We start from the raw sequence: 12,280 nt of genomic DNA on the forward strand, positions 1-12,280 counted from the left end.
ACTATTGTTTATAAATGCCTTGCAATTAACCCTTTGAGGTCCCATGACGAGTACGTCTTCGCTCTCTGAAAAATGAATCGTTTTCACATTCTAATAATATAATAATTATTATTATAAAAGTATAATAGCAAAAAGTGATATTAATTTTTAGGAATTAAAGCAAAACTATACCTATATTTTAAAGCTTCCTAAGAGACCTAAAGGAATTTTTACTTTCACATATGTACATAATCTATTTAAAAATAATGCGAACATTCAGGAAAATTTTGCATGATAATTTTTTTAAATTTTAAGTGGTGAAAAAAAACCCCAGCCTTTTGGTAATTATCACAAAAAAAAAAAAAAAAGAGCCGAGATCACATTCAATTTAATTAAAAATTTAAAAAATTGTTTCAAAGTGTATATTTTCCTTGCGCCTAATTTGGTAACTCTAAATCAAACTGTCTTGTCACGCACACATTTCCCTTTATTATTAGTAGAGATGATGTGATGATATGCATGTATTGTATAAAAATATCAGACATAATTAAGACAACGGAATACTATTTATTGCACTTACTGTATAATTTTACAGCTAGGGAACATAGAGTTATGAAATGGATATAATGAAAAATGGCACAATTCCAGTTCATGTATCACTCAACCTTTCAAACTACATCACTATCATTTGTCTAATTTGAAGGAAATGTACTCTTAAAATGCATCATCCAAGAAAAGGATAATTCAGAGAAGCACATATAATAGAGAGCTTCTATTTTCAAACAGACCTAAATCAATACTCAGTTTTAAAATACTTAATCTGGAGTTTTAATTTGTTACATGGCTTCAATAATCTAAACAGATTTCTTGCAGTGTTATGAATACTGTTTCTACACTAAGAAGTCTGCATATAAAAATGACACACACAAAAAAAATTTCAAAAAATATTTTCATATTGCTTTTTAAAGGTACACTTTTACTTTTAAAAACAAACCTTACTATTTAATTTTGTTTTCAGATGCAACTCTTAAGAGTAATTTGTTAAGAAACATATTTTAAACTTTATAAGAACTAGATTATTAAAAAAAATCCCTCCAGTTGGATACGACTTATTTTAACATTTAAATAGAATGGTATGGAATTTTTAAATGCATCCAAATTTATCAAACTGAAGAATAAAATAAATAATAATTGTACAAACAAAGAAACTATAAAACAATCTTTTGATAAAGCATAGTTCAATCCTAGCGCTGCCTAATATATTAAAATACTTTTTGCTAATAATGAGAATATTATATCCTTTGCAAAATGAATATTTGAAGGAATTCAAATGCAAGTAGAAATATTTTATAGAAGAAAATTATTTTCATTAACAAAATAAAAAATAATAAAATAAAAAAACAGCAAATTCCAACTGAAGTGATTATAATTTTAATAACCATATAATTTCATGAAATACATATTAAAACTTTTGCCTATCTTCAGTTTATTTCTGAAATGCTTTCAGTATTAGAAAATTAAATAAAATCCATTACATAATACTTTCAATTCAAAATTAATGAAGTAACATTTACAAGTTAAGGATTGCTTATATTATCGCAATGGAACAATATATAATTATCCAAATATTCTATTCTGCAACCTTTTGGATATAATAGAAAAAGTACCTTCACATTCTTGGGCACTGAAAGAAATACATTTGTTAAAAAAATTATCTACAATTTACACAGCTATACAAACTCATGCGATTCTATACAGAATTTGCACTCATCCAAAGTTCAACTACTTCAGAGGTAAAGAAACTATACCCATTTCTCAGTAAATGGGAACTTTTTCAAGGCCACAAATTGCATCTGCTATCAAAGGAAAAAATTCAGTTTTCCCCCATATAGAACAAGAAGTTTAATGCCATGTTTATCAAGAAAATTAATTGCTAATCTTTGATAAAAAATATTCCATGTTAATGTATTAAAATGCTATAAAATAAGCATCTTTTATGAATTTGTAGAAATTAGTTTATATAAAGTAAATCAAATAGTAGCTTGAAATAATTCCAGTTAAAGTTACCATAATAAAAATACCGTAATTTTAAAACAAAATAATGCATTCATGTAAAATAACTTCTTATCATTAAAAATCATCTTACATAAAGGTCATTAAAAATATCTGAGAATAAATTTGAAAAGGGGTATTTTTTCATCATATTTAAAATGTATCTTTCTAAACTAATAAATGGCAAAATGATCTGTTAAAAGAACCTTTTACAATTATGTCAAAAAATAGAAATATCTTAATTTTTGAATAAGACTATGAAATTACAATTGTGATATTTCTGATACTCCAAAACTTTTATAGCCGCCAATAAATATAATGGAATCAACTTTAACAAAAGGAAAAAAAAAACAAAAAAAACTATATTATTACAGAATATGAAATGCGATTTTATCAATTTGTAATAGAATTTAAAATCAATGAGAGATCTTTCATATTTACTGGTGAACTATTGACACCTATCTAGGAATAAAATTAATAATTACATGAATTTCTCTCATATTTGCTTTTCAGAATAATAAATTTTTTTTAAAGATGGATGAATGTTAAATTCCCTTTAGGGATTAAATAGCAATAAAATATATATTCAATTTATTAATCAAAATAAATAAATAATAAATAATTGAATCTACATGAATTAAATGATACTAAATAGGAATATCAATGAATGTACTTCATTACAATTATTTTTAGTTTATTCTCAATGATTTAGTGACCTATGTATTAACAATGAGCTATGTAATCATGCAGTTAGATAAAATTGAAACAATCACACCACAACTGTTCTTCACTGAAATTGTGTTTATATCTTCACACAGTTTCAGTAATTATATATTTTTTTCAAAATTCTCTGCAATATTTTAACAGAATAGAATTTCTACATTCGAGTAAAGTAGAAACATCTTCCTAAATACCCTTGTTTTCATTTTTTTAAAAAATAAAAATAGTCTGTGCTTACAGTAATGTATAAAAATACAACTTATTTTTCCCAAATAATAGCAAGTAGAAAATACTCACAGAAGAAATCCAAACATCAATTCATAGTACTATATATTGTTAATTTTTATAAGAAAATAATTAATTAACAAACAAAATATAAATAGAAAACTAAAAATGTTTTAAATAAAGATTTTGAAATAAAATAAATCTAACAAAAATCATTCAATCTACATAACATTAAAAAATTCCACACGCAAAATAACTTAGACATTATAAAATTTTACAAATTAATATTGAGACATTTTTTAATAGTGAAATATAGAATAAAATAATATTTTATAATTATTAATCATAAAATAATTATGAATTCTAAAATAAAAACTTGGTTCACTATTTCCATATTCACAATTATATAATATATTTGAAGTGATAAAACCTCATGACTTCTGCTTACACTAAGCTTGAGCTTTTTGAAGACACTTATTACCTTCAAAGGGTTTAATGGAATGAGAAAACAATTTCTTATTTTTAGTATTAAAGCATTAGAACAGACTTCCCCATTCTACACTGCTATAAAACATACAGAAGTTTAAACTTATTTACAAATCTGAATTTCCACTTTTAATATTGAGTTAGTAGAAATTCATAACTTTTAAGCATGTATGTACATTAAAATATTGCAAACATTCTACGGTGCGCTATACACGGGAGATATAACAAGAATGAATCAATTATTCAAAATTAATAAATTCTCAGTAAATTCTTATATAAAATAAGAAAGTAACTTAACAAAACTTAAGAAGGCAACTAAGCAATTAATATTTTAAGATGGTTTTTACAGAAAATTTTGATCAATATATTAAAGCAGAATTTCATCAAAATTTGATATTTTTAAAAGTATACTTGTGTATCCATATACGTAAAATTAGGAAAAAAAAAAGTATTCCTAATCATAAAAAATACCAGCTTAATGAAATGATTAACAAGGAGTTTAAATTCAATAAATTACTTTTGAAAGAATATATATAATTTTCTCTGGAAATTTCAGATCAAAATTTATTACTCATCAAATAATATCCTTCAGAAAATAATTTAAATAAGAATTCTTTAACCATACAGTGTTGTTCCCCCCCCCCTTTTTCTTCCAGTATGTATTGCAATGAAGAAAGATTAAAAAACAATTAAGGAAAACTAGAACTTTTTATCAAAAGTTAACTACTAAGTTCTATACAGAACCGAAGGTACTAAATAATACATGGAATGTTTGGGATTTATAAAGCTACTTTTGATTCAAAACAATGTTACAAAAATTAAATTTCATTTAGTTCACTTGAGCACACAGAAATCCATCACAACTGGCAAAGAGGGCTATCTATTCACTAGTAAAGGGGTAAATTGACTCTGTACATATTTGATAACTATGATAATATGCTTGCCTCAATACAATAGAGTGTATGCAAATAAATGAAGCGTCATCATTACACAATAAATATGTTTAATAAGACTCGGTGATGCTACACTAACATCAATTATTTTGGAATGCATTTAAAATTAAAATCTATGAATTGGATTTGCACAATAAGCACTAGGATATACTATACAGTAAAAACTAACTAATTATATCGAGTGCAAGCCCTCTTTGACAGTACATATAAAACTGCTCTTATACAACCTTTCATCAATAAAAAAAATTCCCAACAGCTGATAAAATATGAAACAGTGTGTACTAGCAAAATTTGAAGAACAGGTAAAGCTACATTTTGAAAATGGAATCCAATACAAGACTAGAAACAACACAACATCAAACTGTACAGTATGAGAGAAAATGGCATTAACAACCTATGCCTAAATGCATTTCTATCAACGCTAAAGCTAGTCTTTTTTTGAACACACATGCATAACTTTTGGGCAGAGTTGAACTGCACAGTTTTGCATGACACTGTTTCACGTCTAACTGCTTGCAATTCTGTATCACTCAGTTTTTAAGGCAAAAATTGTTCTCCATATTTTTGAATAGATTTTGTTTGCTTCAGAGATTTGTGTTATGAGTATTGTTAAACTCATTTTTATAAAAGTCAATAGCAAGAATGGGATGAAATATTCAGTTTAAAATTCATTGAAGTGAAATTTTGTAATAAACAGTCAATGATTATTTTCTGTACTACGCAAAACAATTTGAGACAATTTTTTTTATTGATCAATGTTTTATATAAGAATATAAAAAAAAATATATTTTTTATTTAACAAATTCCTATGAATCATTAAAAAAAAAACAATTTTTTTTATATCTTTTATTACAAAAAAAAAAAGTTTGGCAACTTTTAAATCTTCAAGTTTGAAAATTTTTAAACAGATTTTGTACCTTTCATTCAGCTTTCACAATATTTGGCATGAGAAATCAATGTCATGCTTAGTGCATAAATTCAACTCTTTGGGCAAAGATCAATCATATAATTTTTAAGTTCAAATTAATTTCACTATTTCGGAGGCTTAATCCTAACATGTCGCAAGATTGGCGCAGACCGATCATCGCTGTTAGCTTTTCTAAGATTCACACCCCCTCTAATTTCACCTAAGAGATCAGCATGGCAACGAGTTACATCTACTGAGCCTCTACCTGCCAACCACTTTTGAACTCTAGATGCAGCTTCATTAGGATTACCACCTGCAGCCCTCTTTGAATTCGTCTCAAAGACCACATTTCGTTGGGCATTAACTGCTTCGAAAACCAGTCCTCGTTGAGCATTTGCACGCTCCAAATCAAGCGAACTTCTTCGGTCAGGCGTAGGAGGTAATTTCTTTAATGGAGCAGTGTCTTCAGGAGGATTCCTATTTCTAGGGAATTGATCAAGCAGCTCACTGAATGTTGGTTGAGAAATACGTCGCTGTGCTTTTGTTGTTTCCAGTGGCCTTGGGGCCGTGTGGAATTTACTTGATATGAGTTTCATCTCAAGAGTGCAGACTTTGTCGGGTGTGCGAGGGAGTTTCTTGGCAGGGGCTGATCGCAAGGATGCTTGTCGGGGAGGGATTTCGATAGTTGCTTCTTTCAGAGGAGGCGGAGGCGGAGGAAGACGATCGGGAATAGATACCTCTTCATCTTTTTGTAAAGCATCGAGGCGGGCATTGAGGGCTCGCATCAGTTGTGCATGTGCATCTGTGCCATCGTTGGATTCTGTAAATACATTCCAAGATGTCCCTTCTTTCCCGCTTGAGCTTCTATGAGGAGGAACAATTGGTGGTTGTTTAGTAGCCGAAGAACGTCTCACTGGAGGCGGAGGCGCATGGCCACCACAAGCTCCTTCATCTGGAGTGGAAGCAACATTCTGTGTGCCTGGGAATGATTTTCATATATTATTAAACAAGACAATTTATAAAACTGACTCATATTATTTTGGAGGGGGAGATATTAGAATTATTAGCATTTCAAAGTCCAAATGATTGAATTTTGGACCATTAACAACTTCCTGTTAGAACAAAATATTATACAATATATCTTCACGATATTGACATGCTGGTCAATATTCAAGCCTAATAATCGAATTATCTATCTAATTAGACGACCTTCTTTTTCTCTCTCTAAACTATAATAGAGATATGGTACAATTAGATAGTTTGGTGGTACAGTCATGTAGCAGTCAACATATTAATATTTTGAATGATATGCAAAATTGTGAAGATAATAATATTGTTGGGCATTTTGAAGCAATAGGATGTATTTGCTTAAATTTTTTATTATTTCAAGCGAAAAATTGGTCCACGAAAAAAAATTATAAGTATTAAATAACAATTTTAAAGTCTAGATAGTTGAATTTTATATGCAAGACTGCAGTGGAAATTAACTCAGTATAATTAAGCAAGTGGGGATTGATTACAAATAAAATTTTTGAATTGTAGGATTTCATAGGATATTCTAGAATTATGATACTGCTGCATTTATATAAAAAAAAATTTATCAGATTAAAGAAAGTAGATTGATACAGACACGGTATAGCCAAACAAAAGTGGGGGCTAGAAGCAAACTTCGTTAAAAAATGATAATTTAATGCATTTCATTATTTATTATGTGGCATAGATTGGTATAATAAACATTAAAAATGCAAAACATTATGTAATTTTTATAAAATTAGCATTTCAATCACAATTCAATAATTATTAACAAAACAAACAAAAAAATGAATGTATTTATAAAGTTATACAATAAAATTTGATATAAATATAACTAGAGCTTTGATTTTTGCTCGATTTTCTTTCGTTTTAGAGCAAAAATTGATTCAACATAATTTACTTTTTTCTTCCTTTTTGTTTAGTTCGATTCTAAAACAAAAATTTAACAAAATCAATCATTCTTGATTAATGCTGCATTTTGAGTAATTTTCAAACTTGAAAAAGGTTTTACAGCAGAATTTACTGCAATTATTAAGGCCAATAAAATTTTCAAAATGCAAAACAATATGTAATTTTGTTTAGCATTGTTTGCAAGAAAATTGATAAAATTACAATAAATTATTTTGAAATAAATATTATATCTATAATAATATGATTTCTTGAAATAAATCAGTGCAATCAAAATTAACTTGGAAAATCGATTTATAACGTTGCAATATTTGAAAAGATTGTCTTCCATTTATAAATATTATCCAATCTATGCTTGAAAAAAAAATCATACGATGTTGACTTTCACGACATACTTTGAAAGTTGATTATGATTAGAATGAAATAGTTGGAGCTAGCTTAGTGAGCTTAGCCGACTATGCTGACTAATCATTAAGCTTAGTGAGACTCAAAGTGTCTAACTTACTTCGGTGAATGCGACTATTTCCGAAAATCGCGCGTTGACATTCAAATGTATGCACATTTCAATTAAAATAAAAAGTAAATGAACAAAAAAGAAACAAACATGGTTTTAGCAAAGGCAGTCTCAAAATCCTTGTCATTCATAGAATGGACCGATTTCCAATCTGAGAACGAATTTAACATAAATTACTTCAGATTATTATCATAGGAGCAAATATCAACCATCGATTAGAAATTCCTCAAATATTATTACCATCATTAATTAACTCGAAGCAGAATACAAGCTAGATTTAAAGTAAGTACAATTAATAAAATGATCATAACCCCAGGTCTCTTGTACAAATTTAATCTTTCTGATAACCCTTTGTACATCAATTGCAGTGAAGTCAACAACATTTCCAATATCCTATTAAAATGCACAAAATATTCTGCAGACAGAATTGTGCTCAAAAGGAAAATTAAAATTGTACAATGCAATATATAATTTTTTTTTTCTTTTGTCCCAAGCTCTTATTAATATAAAATTATCGGATCATTTTTATTCAAGATCTCAAGCACTTTGACATCCATTAACAGTAACCTTTTGGCAATCGGGAAATAACTTTCGCAGGGTTATACACATTTTCCTTTTTACATTCAAATAAAGAAACAAAGGCATCTTTTTTTATGCAAAATCAGTCGTTGCTGTAAAGTCTTGTGAGGTTAAAACTTTTTGGGATGGCTCTGTTTATAGGATGAATTACAATTAGTTCAACCTTGCATAGGAATTAACATTCTTAGGTTGAAGTTTATTAAACCTAATCAGAAGAAAAGAATAACTTTTTATTTTCAATTGCCATTTTCCAATGCCATCATATTATTAGGTTGAAGTTTATTAATCATAATCAGAAGAGAAGAATAACTTTTTATTTTCAATTTTTCCAACGCCATCATATTGATTCCCTTTCATTTTCACATGATCTTCAACTTATTGTTAACACTACATACTTTGACAGTGGATCATTGATTGGGCATCACCACTCATCAATTGCTTCGATATCTTTTATTTTGATGAGATACTCGGACCTCGAGTGCTGCTCTTAGAGGTTGTTATAGAGACAAAACATTAATGCCCTTATGCCATTTTTTAAAAGTAAAATATGATGAAGATTCAAAATAATACCCAGCTCCTAGCATCATTTAGCTTTACAACACCACTGGAGATATTATGTATCATTCCTCAGTACTGATGTCTATTAAATGTTGGTAAATTAGTAACAGCATACCTGCTTGAACAGTTATATCCCCTTAAAATAAGGATGCTTGTACTGAGTTCAAGACATACCAGTGCTATTATTATAGGAAATTTATGACAATAAGTGACAGTAAAATAAATATCATTCATTGCATTCATATTTCAATAACCTATGCAGAGAATGTTACAAAAATAAAAATTAAGAAAATTTTAAGTACAACGCACTAAAGAAATTATTGAAGTAATGTTTGGAAAAAAAAAAAAAATCACTATTTTTAAAAGTAAAATATTTATTACAAAAGCCAAGAATTTTAAAAATTGTAATTAGTCTAATAATACTAAATTTAACAATTATGTATTCAACAAAATTCTCAAAAATATCAAAGTAATTAAAAAAAAGAGGGATAAAATATGTTTTTATTCAAACAATGACAAAAATCTTAACTACCTGATCCTAGATCAGAAGAATTTGCAACAGATTCTTTCAGAAGTTTCTGGTGAACAGCACTTTGTGCAAGAGTAGCTGCCAAATTCTTTTGGAATGAAGTCTACAATAAAAAAAAAAAAATCCGTCATTTATATAAAACTTAAACATTATTAAGAAACAAAATTAATATTTATTTTACAGTGAATAAAATTGTTTTAATACTAACCTTAAGTGATGCTTCTTGACTACCAGCATCAACAGGAGTACTAGGTTTAGAGGCACTGCAAATATCACTAGCATTTACGTAAATGGGATTATTTCCTGCGACAAGATACAAAAATGCATCATAAAAAAGGGAGATAGTATAAAATAGAATGCTTTAAATGATGCATGCAAAATTAATAAATAATAAAACCAAAATTTACAGATTAATATACATTTAGGAAATAGAATCTCATTTATTCTTCTCATGCATAAATGAATACATATATTTACTACATTCATTTGTTTCATAATCAGATATCAAAATATAAAATTAAAGAAAATTTATAGCCAAACAACCAATTTCAAAACGGCAGAAATACATTGTAAGTGGATAATATCATATCATCAGGACAAATCAGACATCAATTTATATATTAAAGAATTCCACAGAATTTAAACATGTTTATAAAAACTGTAAAGTCAATAATCACATATGATTTACTTTATTTTAAAAATCAAAATATTATTTGAAAGATATGATTTTTTATATATATTTCGACAAACACTAATAAATAATTGAAATAAAAAGATACCTGTATTACAAGCTGCTTGTAAATCTGATCTTTTAGGTGGTTGCATCAAAACTCTTGGTTTGGGTGGAATAGTTGGAGCACTTATGTCCATTTCTTCAGCTCTGGAAAGTGCAAAATAAGATTATGTTATTTTTAATGATGCGTCCTTTCAAAAAGACCTTTTGCATCAAGCTATACACAGAAATCATTAAACTACTAGAAGCAATTTAGAAGTAATACTCATACATCAAAAAAAAAAAAAATATGACATTATATGAATTATTATTTATTACAAACACCATATAAATTTTTATAATAATTTGTCTAGCTTGATTGTTCAGAGTATTTTAAAATATAAGTGAAGAGGTTAAAGTTAGTGAATTTTTAGCCTATTATAACTACCAGTTTCACCAAACTCCCATAAATTTACTAAGCTCATAATGCATTTCTTGCATAGCATATATGAAACATATCACATTGCACATCATTTCAAAAGAACAATAAACGCAACACATTACACATCAAATATTAATGAGCAAGAATGAAAAAAGAAATCACTTTTTGAGGAAATGAACTTGAGAGACTGTCATCAGAGCACAGAACTAATCAAGTGTTGAGTTATAACTTAAAACACATGAAAATGATTCTAAGATCTCATTACTCCACAAAATAATACAGATTTATTATTTTTCCTGTTACAAGTTGAAGATTTTAGAAACTAAAGGGTGATTTATTGAAATTTGATAAATAATTCATGGTATTTATCAAGTTTCAATAATTTAACATATTTACCAAATTTAGCCTTCATTTTTTATTAATAATAACTGGTAATTATACTTATTAATTAAATGTGTATTAATCACATTAACTGAGATATATACACAGTAAAGGAATAAATACACAGTAAAGGTGATGAAGAAAGTCCTTTAAATTCAGAACAGTGTCTCGTATAACCAGGTAAGCAATATGTACCTAAAAGTGACTATGCTGAATTTATTGAAAGAAGTTAAAGCACCACTACAAACGAAAAAAATAACTCAAAAATAAAGGACATTGGCCGAAAGGTAAAAAATAAAACACAGGGAAACAGGTTATACCATAATAAAAACACAGAAAAAAAATTTCATGGAGAAATTTGAGATTAAAATTATAAACTTTCCCAGACTTGAAAACGGGTTTGTCCTAAAACTGAAAAATATATTTTCTGGTATCCCCCTCCCCTTCCACAAGGTTGTTTTGCAGAGTTTACTTATTTTCTAAGATTCAATTATTATTATTATTTAGAGTTTTTGCTTATTTTCTTAGTTATTTAAATTTTACTTCACTTATTTTAAAAATGCTTAACTCAGAAAAACGGCGAGACAATATCGGAGAATACATTTTTCAGTTCAGGACCAAAAGTTCATAATTTTAATTGCAAATATCTCAGCCAGTCTTGCAGCTAACTCTATAAAACTTTTTCTAGTGCTTTTATTACGGTTAAGTGCATATTTTCCTAACTAGACATTTTAGCCAATTACTTTTTCTAAGTGTTTTTTTTTTGGTAACTTCCTAATGTGCTGGAACCTATCTCACTAAATTTAGTATAGTCACCTTTACCAATTATATATATATATATATATATAGGGTTCATGGACAAACATTAAAGGTGGGTAAAATACATATAAAAAAGCATTCTTTTGTGCAGCAATATGGAGTTGGAGATGAAAAAAAAATAAGAAGTGCTCAAAAAATGAGAAAAACTCTTTATTTACATAATATTTTTAGAGCAACAATACACAAGTTTTGTGACATAGCTTGAATAAAGATGAATCTTTGGGAAGATAAATATTGAATTGTTATTGTGGTTTACTTAGTTTGTATTATCAAATTGTCAGCAATTTTTTAAAATGAGATTGAATGATATTATGTAAACTCCAAATGATTCTTAGCCATTAGAGAATTCTTTCATTAGAGAATTCTTCGCCATTTCATGATGGAGCAATTTATGCTCTGTGATTTAGCAGACATGCATCTCATGTATGGGGCTATGAATTGTAATGGAAGAGAATTGTTAAGGTGTTCCTAATAGGATAAAAG

The 12,280-nt window shown here is 27.8% G+C and overlaps 1 protein-coding gene across 1 annotated transcript in view; it reads right to left on the bottom strand.

Annotated features, from left to right (window-relative positions):
- Positions 1–3,223: 3,223 nt before the first annotated feature.
- LOC129968473 (uncharacterized) overlaps positions 3,224–12,280 on the bottom strand; it is a 28,467-nt gene continuing 19,410 nt past the window's right edge. The window contains exons 13-16 of the mRNA XM_056082387.1: positions 10,223–10,323; positions 9,652–9,746; positions 9,447–9,546; positions 3,224–6,301 (exon numbers count right to left, since the gene is read on the bottom strand). Of these exons, the coding sequence (XP_055938362.1) occupies positions 5,448–6,301; positions 9,447–9,546; positions 9,652–9,746; positions 10,223–10,323 (1,150 nt within the window). The 3' untranslated portion in view covers positions 3,224–5,447. The remainder of the gene's footprint in view (positions 6,302–9,446; positions 9,547–9,651; positions 9,747–10,222; positions 10,324–12,280) is intronic.

The sequence above is a fragment of the Argiope bruennichi genome, chromosome 1, assembly GCF_947563725.1.
Source record: "Argiope bruennichi chromosome 1, qqArgBrue1.1, whole genome shotgun sequence".
Taxonomy (NCBI): Eukaryota; Metazoa; Arthropoda; class Arachnida; order Araneae; family Araneidae; genus Argiope; species Argiope bruennichi.